The sequence below is a fragment of the Nomascus leucogenys genome, chromosome 22a (genome assembly GCF_006542625.1).
Source record: "Nomascus leucogenys isolate Asia chromosome 22a, Asia_NLE_v1, whole genome shotgun sequence".
Taxonomy (NCBI): domain Eukaryota; kingdom Metazoa; phylum Chordata; class Mammalia; order Primates; family Hylobatidae; genus Nomascus; species Nomascus leucogenys.
In genome coordinates this window covers 138,256,625-138,275,302 of record NC_044402.1, presented here as the reverse complement: position 1 = coordinate 138,275,302, position 18,678 = coordinate 138,256,625, and the positions used below count along the sequence as shown (strand labels likewise).

The window sequence follows — 18,678 nt, the reverse complement described above, 5'->3', positions numbered from 1 at the left end:
TTTCTATGGGTATGTTGAAAATAACACCTATTCCATGTTGCTACTTTATTCAGTGCTCTGAATGTAGCCTTTTAATATAAATAACCATATAATTAACATACAGGAAAAATCTCCATAATTTTAGTACAATTTAATTAGTAATTTAATTAGTAAAATTAGGATTTTACTAATTTGATATACGGCTAAAGCCAATGATTTTTGTGTTTCATCAAATATAGTCCTTTTAAATTATTATTATTATTTTTACTTTCTGGAACCCAATTCCTGGTGGACATTTTGAGTGGATCTGATAATAACTGGAGACAAATTAATATATGAAATAAAACCTTATTCTCAAATATATTCAATTCTTTTATAAATCCCATAAAAGAGGAAACATTTGAAATCCAGTCGTTTGATATATTGCCTTACCATTCATGTACATTCCATGTCAACACTGGTAGGTTAATTTATACTTGGAAAATGCCAGACAGATGGCTGAATAGGAACAGCTCCAGTCTGCAGCTCCTAGTGTGAGCCATCCAGAAGATGGGTGATTTCTGCATTTCCAACTGAGGTACCGGGTTCATCTCACTGGGGCTTGTCAGACAGTGGGTGCAGCCCACGGAGCAGGGTGGGGCATCGCCTCACCTGGGAAGTGCAAGGGGTCAGGGAATTCTCTTTCCTAGCAAAGGGAAGCCATGACAGATGATACCTGGAAAATCGGGACACTCCCACCCTAATACTGCACTTTTCCAAAGGCCTTAGCAAACGGCACACCAGGAGATTATATCCCGTGCCTGGCTCGGAGGGTCCCATGCCCACGGAGCCTCGCTCACTGCTAGCACAACAGTCTGAGACTGAACTGCCAGGTGGCAGCGAGGCTGGGAAGGGGCATCCGCCATTGCTGAGGCTTGAGTAAGTAAACAAAGCGGCCAGGAACCTCAAACTGGGCGGAGCCCACTGCAGCTCAAGGAGGCCTGCCTGCCTGCCTCTGTAGACTCCACCTCTGTGGGCAGGGCATAGCTGAATAAAAGGCAGCAGAAACTTCTGCAGACTTAAACGTCTCTGTCTGACAGCTTTGAAAAGAGTAGTGGTTCTCCCAGCATGGAGTTTGAGATCTAAGAACGGACAGACTGCCTCTTCAAGTGGGTCCCTGACCCCTGAGTAGTCTAATTGGGAGACACCTCCCGGTAGGGGCTGACTGACACCTCATACAGCTGGGTGCCCCTCTGAGACGAAGCTTCCAGACACAGGATCAGGCAGCAACATCTGCCATTCTGCAATATTTGCTGCAGCATCTGCTGGTAATACAGAGGCAAACAGGGCCTGGAGTGGACCTCCAGCAAACTCCAACAGACCTGCAGCCAAGGGTCCTGACTGTTACAAGGAAAACTAACAAACGGAAAGGACATCGACACCAAAACCCCATCTGTACGTCACCATCATCAAAGACCAAAGGTAGATAAAACTACAAAGATGGGGAGAAACCAGAGCAGAAAAGCTGAAAATTCTAAAAATCAGGGCGACTCTTCTCCTCCAAAGGAATGCAGCTCCTCGCCAGCAATGGAACAAAGCTGGACAGAGAATGACTTTGATGAGTTGAGAGAAGAAGGCTTCAGACAATCAGTAATAACAAACTTCTCTGAGCTAAAGGAGGATGTTCGAACTCATCACAAAGAAGCTAAAAACCTTGAAAAAAGATTAGATGAATGGCTAACTAGAATAAACAGTGTAGAGAAGTCCTTAAATGATCTGATGGTAAGGCATGAGAACTACGGATGCATGCACAAGCTTCAGTAGCTGATTTGATTAAGTGGAAGAAAGGGTATCAGTGATTGAAGATCAAATGAATGAAATGAAGCGAGAAGAGAAGTTTAGAGAAAAAAGAGTAAAAAGAAATGAACAAAGCCTCCAAGAAATATGGGACTATATGAAAAGACTAAATCTACATCTGATGGTGTACCTGAAAGTGATGGGGAGAATGGAACCAAGTTGGAAAACACTCTTCAGGATATTATCCAGGAGAACTTCCCCAACCTAGCAGGACAGGTCAACATTCAAATTCAGGAAATACAGAGAAAGCCACAAAAACACTCCTCGAGAAGAGCAACTCCAAGACACGTAATTGTCAGATTCACCAAAGTTGAAATGATGGAAAAAATGTTAAGGGCAGCCAGAGAGAAAGGTCGGGTTACCCACAAAGGGAGGCCCATGAGATTGACAGCAGATCCCTTGGCAGAAACTCTGCAAGCCAGAAGAGAGTCAGGGCCAACATTCAACATTCTTAAAGAAAAGAATTTTAAACCCAGAATTTCATATCCAGCAAACTAAGCTTCATATGTGAAGGAGAAATAAAATCCTTTACAGACAAACAAATGCTGAGAGATTTTGTCACCACCAGGCCTGCCTTACAGGAGCTCCTGAAGGAAGAACTAAACATGGAAAGGAACAACCGGTACCAGCCACTGCAAAAACATGCCAAATTGTAAAGACCATCAATGCTAGGAAGAAACGGCATCAACTAATGAGCAAAATAACCAGCTAACATCATAATGACGGGACCAAATTCACACATAACAATATTAACCTTAAATGTAAATGGGCTAAATGCTCCAATTAAAAGACACAGACTGGCAAATTGGATAAAGAGTCAAGACCCATCAGGGTGCTGTATTCAGGAGACCCAACTCACGTGCAGAGACACACATAGGCTCAAAATAAAGGGATGGAGGAAGATCTACCAAGCAAATGGAAAACAAAAAAAAGCAAGGGTTGTGATCCTAGTCTCTGATAAAACAGACTTTAAACCAACAAAGATCAAAAGAGACAAAGAAGGCCATTACATAATGGTAAAGGGATCAATTCAACAAGAAGAGCTAACTATCCTAAATATATATGCACCCAATACAGGAGCATCCAGATTCATAAAGCAAGTCCTTAGAGACCTACAAAGAGACTTGGACTCCCACACAATAATAATGGGAGACTTTAACACCCCACTGTCAATATTAGACAGATCAACGAGACAGAAAGTTAACAAAGATATCCAGGAATTAAACTCAGCTCTACACCAAGCGGACCTAATAGACATCTACAGAACTCTCCACCCCAAATCAACAGGATATACATTCTTCTCAGCACCACATCACACTTATTCCAAAATTGACCACATAGTTGGAAGTAAAGCACTCCTCAGCAAATGTAAAAGAATAGAAATTATAACAAACTGTCTCTCAGACCACAGTGCAATCAAACTAGAACTCAGGATTAAGAAACTCACTCAAAACCGCTCAACTACATGGAAACTGAACAACCTGCTCCTGAATGACTACTGGGTACATAACGAAATGAAGGCAGAGATAAAGATGTTCTTTGAAACCAGTGAGAACAAAGACACAGCATACCAGAATCTCTGGGACACATTTAAAGCAGTGTGTAGAGGGAAATTTATAGCACTAAATGCCCATAAGAGAAAGCAGGAAAGATCTAAAATTGACATCTAACATCATAATTAAAAGAACTAGAGAAGCAAGAGCAAACACATTCAAAAGCTAGCAGAAGGCAAGAAATAACTAAGATCAGAGCAGAACTGAAGGAGATAGAGACACAAAAAAAACCCTTGAAAAAATCAATGAATCCAGGAGCTGGTTTTTTGAAAAGATCAACAAAATTGATAGACCACTAGCAAGACTAATAAAGAAGAAAAGAGAGAAGAATCAAATAGATGCAATAAAAAATGATAAAGGGGATATCATCACTGATCCCACAGAAATACAAACTACCATCAGAGAATACTACAAACATCTCTACAGAAATAAACTAGAAAATCTAGAAGAAATGGATAAATTCCTGGACACATACACCCTCCCAAGACTAAACGAGGAAGTTGAATCCCTGAATAGACCAATAACAGGTTCTGAAATTGAGGCAATAATTAATAGCCTACCAACCAAAAAAAGTCCAGGACCAGATGGATTCACAAGCCGAATTCTACCAGAGGTACAAAGAGGAGCTGGTACCATTCCTTCTGAAACTATTCCAATCAATAGAAAAAGAGGGAATCCTCCATAATTCATTTTATGAGGCCAACATCATCCTGATACCAAAGCCTGGCAGAGACACAACAAAAAAAGAGAATTTTAGACCAATATCCCTGATGAACATTGATGCAAAAATCCTCAACAAAATATTGGCAAACCAAATCCAGTAGCACATCAAAAAGCTTATTCACCACGATCAAGTTGGCTTCATCCCTGGGATGCAAGGCTGGTTCAACATACACAAATCAATAAACGTAATCCAGCATATAAACAGAACCAAAGACAAAAACCACATGATTATCTCAATAGATGCAGAAAAGGCCTTTGACAAAATTCAACAGCCCTTCATACTAAAAACTCTCAATAAACTAGGTATTGATGGGATGTATCTCAAAATAATAAGAGCTATTTATGACAAACCACAGCCAATATCATACTGCATGGGCAAAAACTGGAAGCATTCCTTTTGAAAACTGGCACAAGACAGGGATGCCCTCTCTCACCACTCCTATTCAACATAGTGTTGGAAGTTCTGGCCAGAGCAATCAGGCAAGAGACAGAAATAAAGGGTATTCAATTAGGAAAAGAGGAAGTCAAATTGTCCCTGTTTGCAGATGACATGATTGTATATTTAGAAAACCCCATCGTCTCATCCCAAAATCTCCTTAAGCTGATAAACAACTTCAGCAAAGTCTCAGGATACAAAATCAATGTGCAAAAATCACAAGCATTCCTATACACCAATAACAGACAGAGAGCCAAATCGTGAGTGAACTCCCACTCACAATTGCTTCAAAGAGAATAAAATACCTAGGAATCCAACTTACAAGGGATGTGAAGGACCTCTTCAAGGAGAACTACAAACCATGCTCAACGAAATAAAAGAGGACACAAACAAATGGAAGAACATTCCATGCTCATGGATAGGAAGAATCAATATTGTGAAAATGGCCATACTGCCCAAGGTAATTTATAGATTCAATGCCATCCCCATCAAGCTACCAATGACTTTCTTCACAGAATTGGAAAAAACTGCTTTAAAGTTCATATGGAACCAAAAAACAGCCTGCATTGCCAAGACAATCCTAAGCCAAAAGAACAAAGCTGGAGGCATCACACTACCTGACTTCAAGCTATACTACAAGGCTACAGTAAGCAAAACAGCATGGTACTGGTACCAAAACAGAGATATAGACCAATGGAACAGAATAGAGCCCTCGGAAATAATACCATACATCTACAACCATCTAATCTTTGACAAACCTGACAAAAACAAGAAATGGGGAAAGGACTCCCTATTTAATAAATAGTGCTGGGAAAACTGGCTAGTCATATGTAGAAAGCTGAAACTGGATCCCTTCCTTACACCTTATACAAAAATTAATTCAAGGTGGATTAAAGACTTAAATGTTAGACCTAAAACCATAAAAACCCTAGAAGAAAACCTAGGCAATACCATTCAGGACATAGGCATGGGCAAGGACTTCATGACTAAAACACCAAAAACAATGGCAACAAAAGCCAAATTTGACAAATGGGATCTAATTAAACTAAAGAGCTTCTGCACAGCAAAAGAAACTACCATAAGAATGAACAGGCAACCTACAGAATGGGAGAAAGTTTTTACAATCTACCCATCTGACAAAGGGCTAATATCCAGAATCTACAAAGAACTTAGACAAATTTACAAGAAAAAAATCAAACAACCCCCATCACAAAGTGGGCGAAGGATATGAACAGACACTTCTCAAAAGACATTTATACAGCCAACAGGCACATGAAAAAATGCTCATCATCACTGGCCATCAGAGAAATGCAAATCAAAACCACAATGAGATACCTTCTCACGCCAATTAGAATGGCAATCATTAACAAGTTCAGGAAACAACAGGTGCTAGAGAGGATGTGGGAAATAGGAACACTTTTACACTGTTGGTGGGACTGTAAACTAGTTCAACCATTGTGGAAGACAGTGTGGCGATTCCTCAAGGATCTAGAACTAGAAATACCATTTGACCCAGCCATCCCATTACTGGGCATATACCCAAAGGATTATAAATCATGCTGCTATAAAGACATATGTACATGTATGTTTATTGCGGCACTATTCACAATAGCAAAGACTTGGAACCAACCCAAATGTCCATCAATGATAGACTGGATTAGGAAAATGTGGCACATATACACCACGGAATACTATGCAGCCATAAAAAGGATGAGTTCGTGTCCTTTGTAGGGACGTGGATGAAGCTGGAAACCATAATTCTGAGCAAACTATCGTAAGGACAGAAAACCAAACACCGCATGTTCTCACTCATAGGTGGGAACTCAACAATGAGAACACTTGGACACAGGGTGGGGAACATCACACACCGGGGCCTGTCGTGGGGTAGGGGGAGGGGAGAAGGATAGCATTAATAGATATACCTAATGTAAATGACGAGTTAATGGGTGCAGCACACCAACATGGCACATGTATACATATGTAAGAAACCTGCATGTTGTGCACATGTACCCTAGAACTTAAAGTATATTAAAAAAAAGAGTGGTATGGCACTATTCACAACAAGCAAGATATGAAGTTAAACTAGGTGTCCAACAACAGATGAATGGATAAATAAAATGTGGTACATATACACAATGGAATACTATTCGGCCATAAAAAAGAATGAATCCTGTCATTGGTGGCAATGGATGGAACTAGCAGACATTATGTTAAGTGAAATAAGCCAGGGACAGAAAGTTAAACACTGTATGTTCTTACTCATGTGGAAGCTAAAGAAAAGTTGATATCATAGAAATAAAATGTAGAACAAAGGATACTAAAGACTGGGAAGGGGAAGATAGGGGGATAGAAGGGCTACATAGGAGGAATGAGTTCTAGCTTTCTGTACCACTATAGGATGGCTATAGTTAACAATAACATATAATTTCAAATAGCTACAAGTAGGATATTGAATGTTCCCAAGACAAACAAATGATAAATGTTTGAGATGATAAATATGCTAACTACTCTGATTTGATTAAAATACATTATATATATGAAAACGTTACTACGTGCCCCATGAATATGTCCAACTACTATCTGGCAATTAAAATAAATAAAACAAAATAAATAAAGAATATTTGTTATTCTGGAAAAACAAAAAAGAAAATGCCACTGAACCTGAAGAAAGCATTAAATTGACAGTGGTACTAAAGATTAGATGCCTTTATTAAATATAAATACATCAAATATAAACGTTAAAGGGCTGATTTTTAGTCAAGTAAAATCAACTAAACATTGAATGCTATAAACATTTAAAACATTTAAAGAAAATGCAGACCTAAATGTTAATCTTACTATTAATAAAAATGCAACTTAAATATTATATTACTTTTAAAAAGTAAGCAATTAAAGAACCATCTATTCTATATTTCTATCAGATAAGGCATAAAATTAGCCTTTGAAAATTGTTCTAACAATACAACAGAACTTTTCACAAAATGAATGCAAGCACTATAGAGAACATTGGAATTTAAGTACTTTACCAAAGCACAGACAAGTTTACCCTTCCCAGTGAAGGCTAACACACCTGAATGTTTTATACTGAAGTCATAAAAATGCATGAAATGTATCATGACAGTAATTTAATTATCTTGGAAGCCTGAAAGCATACACATTCCAAAATGTTGTATGATACTGAATGTATCTATACAGTTTATTTATCTGTTATCCTATAATCCAATGTAAGAGTCTTAAGACAAAGTTCAGGTAAATTACATTTTTTATGTATGGAAATCATTTCACAAACATTGATGTAACAACAAACCTCCTTCTTGGTCAATACATTTTAAAAGTGACTTGATAAAGGTTTTCAAAATGGACAAGACAATTTCTTTAGATCACAAATATGCACCTTGATGTTCTAAGTAACAAAATTGAAATAAAAAATTTAAAAACATTAAAATTATATTTTAACTTTAAATATATAGAGAAGATCTTAATATTGTATAGACAACTGTTGCTAGATTTTTAAAGGAGGGATATAAAGTAGAATACTTTAACAGCTTAGCCCATTTATAGAGCCTATTTAATTACATCATCTTGTTATTACTACTTTTTCCTAAGTGCTGTAGAACATTCTCTGAAGGAGGAAACACACTTTCCAAGGAAGTTCTAGAATCAAAAGAAAGGAGAAATCAACAATGATTATTGAGTATCTTTTGTTAAATACATTCCTAGGCACTTGATTGTTTCTAATGGTACTAGAATATCTTTTAACAAATTTCATTTTTCTTACATCATGGATAGTGAGAATTGCAATTAATTTTTGTATATTGTCTTTGTATCTAGCAATCATTTTAACTCTAATATTTCTTTTGCATGCCTCTCATTTTATTTTGTTTTAATAAAGAAAAATAAGATATTTTATTTTAAACTTCTGTTTTAGTTTCAGGGGCATATGTGCAGGTTCATTATATCGATATAGATAAATTACATGTTGCGGGGTTTAGTGTATAGATTATTTCATCATCCAGGTAATAAGCGTGGTACCAGATAGGTAGTTTTTTGATCCTCACCCTCCTCCTACCGTCTACCCTTAAGTAGGCTGCAGTATCTGCTGTTCCCTTCTTTGTCCATGTGTACTCAAAGTTTAGCTCCCATTTATAAGTGAGAACACATGGTATTTGGTTTTCTGTTCCTGCATTAGTTTGCTTAGGATAACAGCCTCTAGCTCTATCCATACTGCTGCAAAGCACATCATCTCATTCTTTTTTATGGCTGCATAGTACTCCATGGTGTATACATACACTTATCTTTATCCAGTCTACCACAGATGGGCATTTAGGTTGATTTCATGTCTCTGCTATTGTGAATAGTGCTGTGGTAAATATACACATGCATGTGTCTTTATGGTACAATGATTTACATTCCTTTGGACATATACTCAACAATGGGATTGCTGGCCCAAATGGTAGTTCTGTCTTAAGTTCTTTGAGAAATCACCAAACTACTTTCCACAATGACTGAACTAATTTACATTCCCACCAATAGTGCATAGGCATTCCCTTTTCTCTACAACCTTGTTAGCATCTGTTATTTTTTGACTTTATTTAGTAATAGCTATTCTGAGTGGTATAAGATGGTATCTTGTGGTTTTGACTTGCATTTCGCCAATGATTAGTGATACTGAGCATTTTTTCATATGCTTGTTGGCCATGTGAATGTATTCTTTTGAGACAAATGTCTGTTCATGTCCTTCACCCATTTTTTAATGGGGTTATTTTTTTCTTGTTAATTTAAGTTCCTTACAGATTCTGGATATTAGACCTTTGTCAGATACATAGTTTGCAAATATTTTCTCATATTCTGTGGGTTATCTGTTTACTCTGTTGATAGCTTCTTTTGCTGTGCACAAGCTCTTTAGTTTAATTAGGTCCCATTTGTCAATTTTTGTTTTTGTTGTAATTGCTTTTGGCATCTTCATCATGAAATCTTGGTCAGAATGTAATTGTCCTACTGTCCAGAATGGTAATTCTTAGGTTTTCTTCAAGGGTTTTTATAAGTTTTAGGCTGTACACTTAAGTCTTTAATCCATGTTGAGTTGATTTTTGTATATGGTATAAGGAAGGGGTCTAGTTTCAGTCTTCTGCATATGGCTAACCAGTTATCCCAGCACCATTTATTGAATAGGGAGTCCTTTCTCCATTGCTTGTTTTTGTTGACTTCATTGAAGATCAGATTGTTACAAGTGTGCATTATTTTCTGAGTTTTCTATTCTGTTCCATTGGTCTATGCGCCGTTTTGTTTTTGTTTTTGAGATAGAGTCTTGCTCTATCACCCAGGCTAGAGTGCCGCGGTGTAATCTCAGCTCACTGAAACTTCTGCCTCCCAGGCTCAAGGGATCCTTCACTTCGGCCACCTCAGTAGCTAGGACTATAGGTAGGTGCTATCATGCTCGGCTAATTTTCGTATTTTTTGTGGAGATGGGGCTTCACCATGTTGCCCGGGCTGGTTTTGAATTCCTGGCCTCAAGCGATTTGCCTGCCTCCCAAAGTGTTGGGATTACCGGCGTGAGCCACCCCCTCCCCAGCCTATTCTGGGTATTAACCCCTTATCAGATATATGATTTATAAATATTTTCTCATTCTATGGGCTGCCTTTTCACCCTTTTGATAGTGTCCTTTGATGTTCAAGTTTTTGATTTTGATGAAATCTTATATATGTATCTTCTTTTGTTGTCCATGCTTTTGTTGTCATATCCAAATCAGTGCTAAATCCAATACTGCAAAAGTTTTCCACCGTTTTCTTCTAAGAGTTTTATAATTTTAACTCTTATGTTTAAGCTGTTGATTCATTTTAGTTGATTTTTGGATATGGTATAAGGTAAAGGTCCAACTTCACTTTCTGCACGCTTTTGAAAATTGTTCTTTTAGGGGCCGGGCGCGGTGGCTCATGTCTGTAATCCTAGCACTTTGGGAGGCCGAGGCGGGCGGATCACAAGGTCAAGAGATCGAGACCATCCTGGCCAACATGGTGAAACCCCGTCTCTACTACAAACACAAAAATTAGATGGGCGTGTTGGCACGTGACTGTAGTCTCAGCTACTTGGGAGGCTGAGGCAGAATCGCTTGAACCTGGGAGGTGAAGGTTGCAGTGAGCTGAGATCGTGCCACTGTACTCCAGCCTGGGCGACTGAGTGACTCCGTCTCAAAACAAAAAACAAAAAACCAAAACAAACCCTTCCCCCAACCCGAAAAAAGAAAATTGTTCTTTTAGTAGTTGCCCCCAGATTTACAACATGGATTCTTTGTTCTGATATCAACTGGCACATATGTAGAAAAAGAGTTAATGTAGCAGGCCTGAGACTGCCATCCTTAGAAAGACCTGCTTGCAAGGTTGGCCCCTGGCTGGTATCTAGGAACTTGGGACTTTGGGGTGGGGGTTCCCACCATTTCCAGAAGTGATGAGTACCTCACTATACTAAAACTGCTATACAAACAATGTGATTTATGTTGAATTGCTGCTCCCTGACAGCCTGGAGCTACAGTATGTGCTAGGCAGATGGCAACTACATGACCAACCCCCAGTAAAATCCTTGGGCACTGAGTCTTTAATGAGCTTCCCTGGTAGACAACATTTTATAGGTGTCACAATTCACTGAGGTTAAGCACATCTTGTGTGATTCCACTGGAAAAGGACTTTTGGAAACCTGTTTCCTCCAAACTTCACCTTATGTACCTTTTCTCTTTGCTGATTTTGCTTCATATTTTGTTGCTGTAATAAACCATAGCCATGAATACCTCTACATACTGAGTTATGTGAGTCCTCCTAGCATATAATGAAGCTTGGGGTGGTCTTGAGTACCCCAACACAGAACATCTTACTCTCTTCCCAAACTGCAAGGTGTTTAGAATAGTAAGAATACTTAATCCCCTCAACTTATGTATTAGTATTGTCATGTATTTTAATTATATTAGAACCTATAAAACATCATTATTTTTGTTTTCTACAGCCAATATTGATTGAGACCTACCACATATTTACTCTTTGTTTATCTTCGTTTCTCCTGTATCTCTGACCTTTCATTTAAAATCACTTTTTTCCCAGAGAACATTCTGGTATTTTCTTTAGAGTAGGGCTTCTTCTAAAGTAACAAATTATTTTAGTTTTTTTATTTGCAAAATTATCTTAGTTATTTTATATTTATTTGTGAAGGCTCTTTTCCTGGGTCTAGAGCTTTGGGCTTGGAGAATTATTTGGTGACTTCTGTTGAGAGTCAGCTGTGAATCTAACTGTTGCACTCTTAAGGTAAACTTTCTCCCTCCAGCTGCTTTATAGTTCTTATAGGCTTTAATTTTTCAAGCAGTTTTTCTCTGATGTACTCATGTCATACTGAAGGCTGGAGTGGCTGTGGCAACTTCTTAAAATAAGACAACAGTGAAGTTTGCTGCATCAACTGACTCTTTCATTCACAAAAGATTTCTCTGTAGCTTGAGATTCTGTATGATAGCATTTTACCCAGAGTAGGACTTCTTTCAAAATTGGAGTCAATTTCCTTAAACTTTTTTTTAAAACACTCTCAAACTCTGCCACTGCTTTATCACCTAAGTTTATGTACTGTTCCAAATCCTCTGTTGTTATTTCAACAATGTTCACAGCACGTTCACCAGTAGTAGACTGCATCTCAAGAAAGCATTTTCTGGGCTGGGCACAGTGGCTCACACCTGGAATTCCAGCACTTTGGGAGGCTGAGTGGGAGAACTGCTTGAGGTCAGCAGTTTGAGACCAGCCTGGGAAAAATAACAAGATCCCATCTCTACAAAAATAACAAATAATAAAAAAAGAAAGCACTTTCTTTGCTTATCCACAATAAGGAACTTCTCATCTATTCAAATTTTATCATGAGGTTGCAGCAATTCAGTCACATCTTCAGGCTCCACTCTAATTTGAATTGTCCTGCTATATCTACCACATCAGCAGTTACTTCCTCCACTGAAGTCTTGAACCCCTTAAAGTCATATATGAGTTGCATTCAACTTCTTCCAAACTCTTGTGAATATTGATATTTTTACCTCCTCTCATGAATAATAAATATTCTTAATGGCATCTAGAATGGTGACTCTTTTCCATAAAGTTTTCAATTTACTTTGCCCAGATCCATTAGAGAATCAGCTATGACAGCTATAACCTTATGAAATGTATTTCTTAAATATTTAAGACTTGAGTCAAAATTACTCCTTGATCCATGGGCTGCAGAATGGATGTTGTGTTAGCAGGCATAAAAAAACCCCATTAATTTCCTTCTACATCTCCATCAGAGTTCTTGGTGACTAAGTGCATTGTCAATGAGCTATAAAAGAAATATTTTTTTTCTGAGTAGTAGGTCTCAATGGTGAGCTTAAAAGATTCAGTAAACCAGCCTGGGTAACATGGTAAGACCCAACCTCTAAAACAAACAAACAAACAAAATTATCCTGGCATGGTGGTATGTGCCTGTAATCCCAGCTACTGAGGGAGGCTGAGTCAGGAGGACTGCTTGAGTCCAGGGATTCAGTAAACCATGCTGCAGGCTGGGCTCAGTGGCTCATGCCTGTAATCCCTAGCACTTTGGGAGGCTAAAGTGGGAGAATTGCTTAAGGCCAGGAATATGAGACCAGCCTGGGCAACATAGGTGAGACCCTATCTCTACAAAAGGTTTAATTTTTTTTTTTTTTTTTTGAGATGGAGTCTCGCTCTGTCACCAGGCTGGAGTGCAGTGGCGCGATCTCAGCTCACTGCAACCTCTGCCTCCCAGGTTCAAGTGATTCTCTTGCCTCAGCCTCCCGAATAGCTGGGACTATAGGCGCACGCCACCACGCCCAGCTAATTTTTGTATTTTTAGTAGAGACGGGGTTTCACCATGTTGGCCAGGATGGTCTCGATCTCTTGACCTTGTGATCCGCCCGCCTCGGCCTCCCAAAGTGCTGGGATTACAGGCGTGAGCCATTGTGCCCGGCTGAAAGGTTGAAATTTAAAAAGAAAGTAGCAGGGTATGGTGGCGTGCACCTACTGTAGTTCCAGCACTTAGGAGACTGAGGCAGGAGGATCTTTTGAGTCCAGGAGTTTAGGGTTGCAGTGAGCTATGATTGTGTCACTGCACTCCAGCCTAGGTGATAGCAAGACCCTATCTCTAAAAAAAGAACAAAACTCAAAAAACCTCCATGCTATAAACAGATGTGTTGTCATCCAGGCTTTGTTGTTCCATTCACAGAGTGGAGGCAGAGTAGATTTAGTGTAATTCCTAAGGGCCCTTGAATTTTCAGAACGGTAAATGAGTATCAGCTTGAATTTAAAGTCAACAGCTGCATTAGCCCCTAACAAGAGAGTGTGCCTGTCCTTTGAAGCTAGGAATTGACTTTTCCTCTCAAGCTGTGAAAGTCCCAGATGGCATCTTCTTTCAGTAGATGGCTGTTTCTTCTACACTGAAAATCTGCTGTTTAGTGTGGCTACCGTCATCAATTATCTAACCTAGATCTTCTGGGCATCTTGCTACAGCTTCTACATCAGCATTTGCTGCTTCACATTGCACTTTTGTTAGAAAGACGACTTCTTAGAATGATACACTGGACTTTGGGGACTGAGGGAAAGGGTGGGAGTGGGGTGAAGGATAGAAGACTATATGTTGGGTATAGTGTACACTGCTCAGGGCTTGGGCGATGGGTGCACCAAAATCTCAGAAAAAAAAAAAAAAAAGATGGCTTATTTCTTTAAACCTCATGAACTAACCAACCCTCTGTTAGCTTCACACTTTTCTTCCTCAGTCCTCCCCTCTCTGATCACCTTCAAATAATGGAAAAGAGGTCCTTGCTCTGAATTAGGCTTTGGCTTAAGGCAATGTTGTGGCTGCTATGATCTTCTACATAGACTACTAAAATTTTCACCATATCAGCAATAAGGTTGTTTCACTTTGTTATCATTCTCGTGTCCACTGGAGTAGCACTTGTAATCCCCATCAATAGCTTTTCCTCATTGGCTTCACAACAATGAACCACATGGCTAACTGGTACAAAAGGCCCAGTTTTCAGCCTGTCTTGGCTTTTGACATGCCTTCCTCACTAAGCTTAATCATTTCTAGCTTTCGATTCAAAGTGAGCTCTTTCTTTTATTTAAGAGTCATTTAATGTGACTCTTTCTTTCCCTGGAATACTTACAGGCCATTGTAGGGTTATCAGCTGGCCTAATTTCAATATTGTGTCTCAAGGAATAGGGAAGATCAAAGACAGGGAAAGAGATGGGGAAACAGCCAGTGAGTGGAGTGGTCAGAACACACACATTTATAAAATTTGCTGTTTTATATGGGTGCAGTTCAAAGTGCCCCAAAATAATTACAATAGTAACAAAGATCACTGATCACAATCACCATACAGGTGTCACAAAAAAGTTTGAAATGTTGTATGAATTACCAAAATGTGACACAGATACAAAGTGGGTAAACATTGTTGGAAAAATGGCGCTGATAGACTTGCTTGATGCAGGGTTGCCACAAACCTTCGGTATGTAAAAATTGCAGTATCTGCGACTACTGAGGGTAGATAATACAAGACAATGCAGCTTCCATCTTGCTCTCTCTCTCTCTTGCTTAGGGGAAGCCAGCTGCCATGATGCAAAGACATTTGAAGAGCCTTATGGAAGGGCCTATGTGGTGAGGAACTGAGGCCTCTTGCCAACAGGCATGTGAATGAGCCCCCTGAGAAGCAGATCCTCTGGTCTCAGGGAAGCCTCTGAATGACTACAGTCCAGGCCAACATCTTGACTGCAACATGAAAAACCCTGAGCTAAAACCACCTGGCTAAGTCACTCCTGAATCCTGATCTGCAAACTGTGAGTTTATGAGTGTTGTTTAAGTCAGTCAATTTTAGGGTAATTAGTTTTGCATTAGTAGTTAACTAATTACAGTATGCTTGTTTTAAAACTTCATATTATTTTGTGATTATATTATTATTTTAAATTTAATATGTTTTTATGTAAAAAGAAAATGAAATCAATAGCTTATAAATTTTAAGTAATATTCAAATATGAAAGAATATGATTACTTTACCTCTTTATTGTTTTTTGAATTCCCAACTGGAAGCAGAGTTTTTCAGAAGAGATGAAGTCATCTCCACGATAGTATTAATAGATAAGCCATTCAGAACACCTTTATGTCTTATTCTCACTTCCTGAAGTGCATTTATAATATAGTCTCTATGCAAAAGGAAAACATACATGAGTATTTGTCTTTTCCAAAGGAACACATTCTGAATATATCTAAGTTATTAACTTGAACTATATTTTTACACAAAAGTTTTAAAGCAGTTAAAATATAATTTTGGTTATTACCTGCTGACTTCTGGATGCAGTTCAGCCAGTCTCTTTATGATCTTGGTAAAGCTACGAAGGTTCAGTGTATTTGGAGGTATGAATTGAACAGGTGTATCAGGTAATAATTTAGCAGATTCAATCTGCTTACAATTCTTCTTGACACACTAAATAAGCATTTAAAAAGTTTTCTTAAAATCAGTAAGGACCATTACATAAAGATAATACAGCTTATTCAGCAATAATGTATTTGAAAATTAAAATAATAAAATAAAAATTCCTTAAAAATTTACTTTAACTTGGGATTGTTTGTACCAATTGCATTTACTTGAGCTGTGTTTCAGGGCCCTGTAGTACAAAACGTACCCACCATTTTTTCTTACTGATAAACTATAGGAGGCTATGTCTAAATAAGCCTTTCTCAACCAGATTCCTCATCTGAACCATAGAACACAGAAAATGATGTAACTACTTTCTCAATTCTCCCAAAGATAGGACATAACTAGTTTCATTTTGGATGCACAGGAGAGAGATTCATTCATTAAATAAATGTTTTAGGCTTAGGGCATTAAGGCTTAATTCTCTTAACCAACCTAAGAAAGGCTACACAGTAATTAGAGATATTTTACATCGTATTTACTATATGCTGTATGTAATGAATACAAATTATATGCCCAGAAGTGCACTATATGCTGTGGGGGAAAAACTATAGTGATATAAAACAGAGCCCTCTCCATTTGTGAAGAGACAAAATTAAAATGACCAATTAGTTACTGTTAACAATGCAAGTAGGCTATAAATTGTAGAAAACCACTGTAAATCCCATAAAAGTTCAACAAAGGAAGGACTAAGACTTTAAAGCCTCGATGAAAAGTCAGGGCAAGACACATAATATACTGGACCTTTCACATCAGAACATTGTATCTTTCACTTGCTTATTGCCTTATCTCCCTCACTAGATTTTAGCTCCTTAAGAGTACAGATTTTTGTCTGTTTTGTTCATTGTTGCTTTCCCAGTGCCTAAAATAGTGTACACAGTTGGTATGTAATAACTATCTGTTTAATAAATAAAAAGTTTGCGATACAATAGTTTAAGTGACAGTTGAAGTTAAGTGCTCTCCAAGAAAGAATATGCTTTCCAAGAAAGAAGCCAAATTATTGGTAAGTAATAACAACAACAGCTAATATTTTCTGGGTACATCTTCCATTAGGCACTGTTCTAAAAATTTTTCTCTATTAAGCTTATTTAAGCTCATCAACATTTGTGAGGTAATGGCTCTCATCTCCATTTTAAGATAAGGAAGCTCAGAAATGGAAAGGTTAGGTTAGTTTTCCAGAGTCACATGGTGAGTAAGTGGCAGAGCCAGATAATGAATCTAAGAGTTTTTATTAATCACCACGATTCTGCTTCTCACTGTAGACAATCAATATTTTCTAAATGAATAGAATAAATAAATGTTGAGAATCAGAAAAAGAACAAGGGAACAAGAAATTGCCAGAAAGGAAAGAGAACTTGGAGAATAGTTTAACAAAGATGGTTACAGGAGCTTTCCTATCCACATACTCCTACCAACAGCCTGTGCGGCCCTCTTTATAACATCCCTCTCCCAACCCCATGGCCCACTGCCACAGCTGACAGGACCAAGAGTGTTGCTGCCTGAGCTAATGAACATCAAAATCACAGCCTGGATCAATTCAATTTCCTGTCTAAAGCATGTGGAATTAGCAGGGTGTGATGGCTCACACCTGTAATCCCAGCACTTTGGGAGGCCAAGGTGGAAGGATCACTTGAGGACAGGAGTTTGAGACCAGCCTGGGCAACATAGCACGACCTGGTCTCTACAGAAAAATACAAAAATTAGCTGGGGGCATGATGACACACCTGCAGTCCCAGCTACTTGGGAGGCTGAGGTGGGAGGATTGCTTGAGCCCAGGACTTCAAGGCTACAGTGAGCTGTGGTTGTGCCACTGCACTCTCCAGCCTGGGTGACAGAGTGAGATCCTGTCTCAAAAAAGGCCGGGCGCGGTGGCTCACGCCTGTAATCCCAGCACTTTGGGAGGCCGAGGTGGGTGGATCACAAGGTCAGGAGATCGAGACCATCCTGGCTAACACAGTGAAACCCCGTCTCTACTAAATGTTAGGTAACAGGGGTACCTTAATGGCACCGGTTCCAGGTTCTTCTCCCCTCCTTGACCGGGCACTGTCTGAACCCGCCAAAGGAGGGCCAATCAGGAAGAAGCATCTCCCGCCTTCCCTTGGGCCCGACCCACGTAGGCCCAAGGGATATAAAACCCAGCACACCAGCAGCTCTCTCTCTCTCTTCTCTTCTCTCTCTCCCCCACGCGACCTGACCTCTACCTCTCCAATAAAGATCTCTTGGCTGCCACCGGTGTCGTTTCTGACTAGCCTGTCGCCCTTCACTAAAAATACAAAAAATTAGCTGGGCGAGGTGGCGGGTGCCTGTAGTCCCAGCTACTCGGGAGGCTGAGGCAGGAGAATGGCGTGAACCCTGGGGGGCGGAGCCTGCAGTGAGCCGAGATCGCGCCACTGCACTCCAGCCTGGGCGACAGCGAGACTCCGTCTCAAAAAAAAAAAAAAAAAAAAAAAAGACTGAAATTAGAACATGAGGCAAATGAATTACTCAAATCACAGGGACTTGAATTGAAAATACAGAGTTAGAATCAAGCAAAACAAAGCCAAATGGGGGAAGAAAGCAGTCATGAGCAGAGAAAGGCAGTGTGCAGAGAGAGGGGAATAAGGGGAATGAACACAGGGAGAGCAGAGGCAGGAGACCACATGTGCTACACGAGAGAGGAAAGGGAGAGCCACAG

General features: G+C 39.2%; 1 protein-coding gene across 1 annotated transcript in view; it reads right to left on the bottom strand.

Annotated features, from left to right (window-relative positions):
- Positions 1–7,215: 7,215 nt before the first annotated feature.
- Positions 7,216–18,678, bottom strand: part of RBM44 (RNA binding motif protein 44) — a 50,851-nt gene continuing 39,388 nt past the window's right edge. The window contains exons 14-16 of the mRNA XM_003277478.3: positions 15,868–16,013; positions 15,587–15,732; positions 7,216–8,181 (exon numbers count right to left, since the gene is read on the bottom strand). Of these exons, the coding sequence (XP_003277526.1) occupies positions 15,591–15,732; positions 15,868–16,013 (288 nt within the window). The 3' untranslated portion in view covers positions 7,216–8,181; positions 15,587–15,590. The remainder of the gene's footprint in view (positions 8,182–15,586; positions 15,733–15,867; positions 16,014–18,678) is intronic.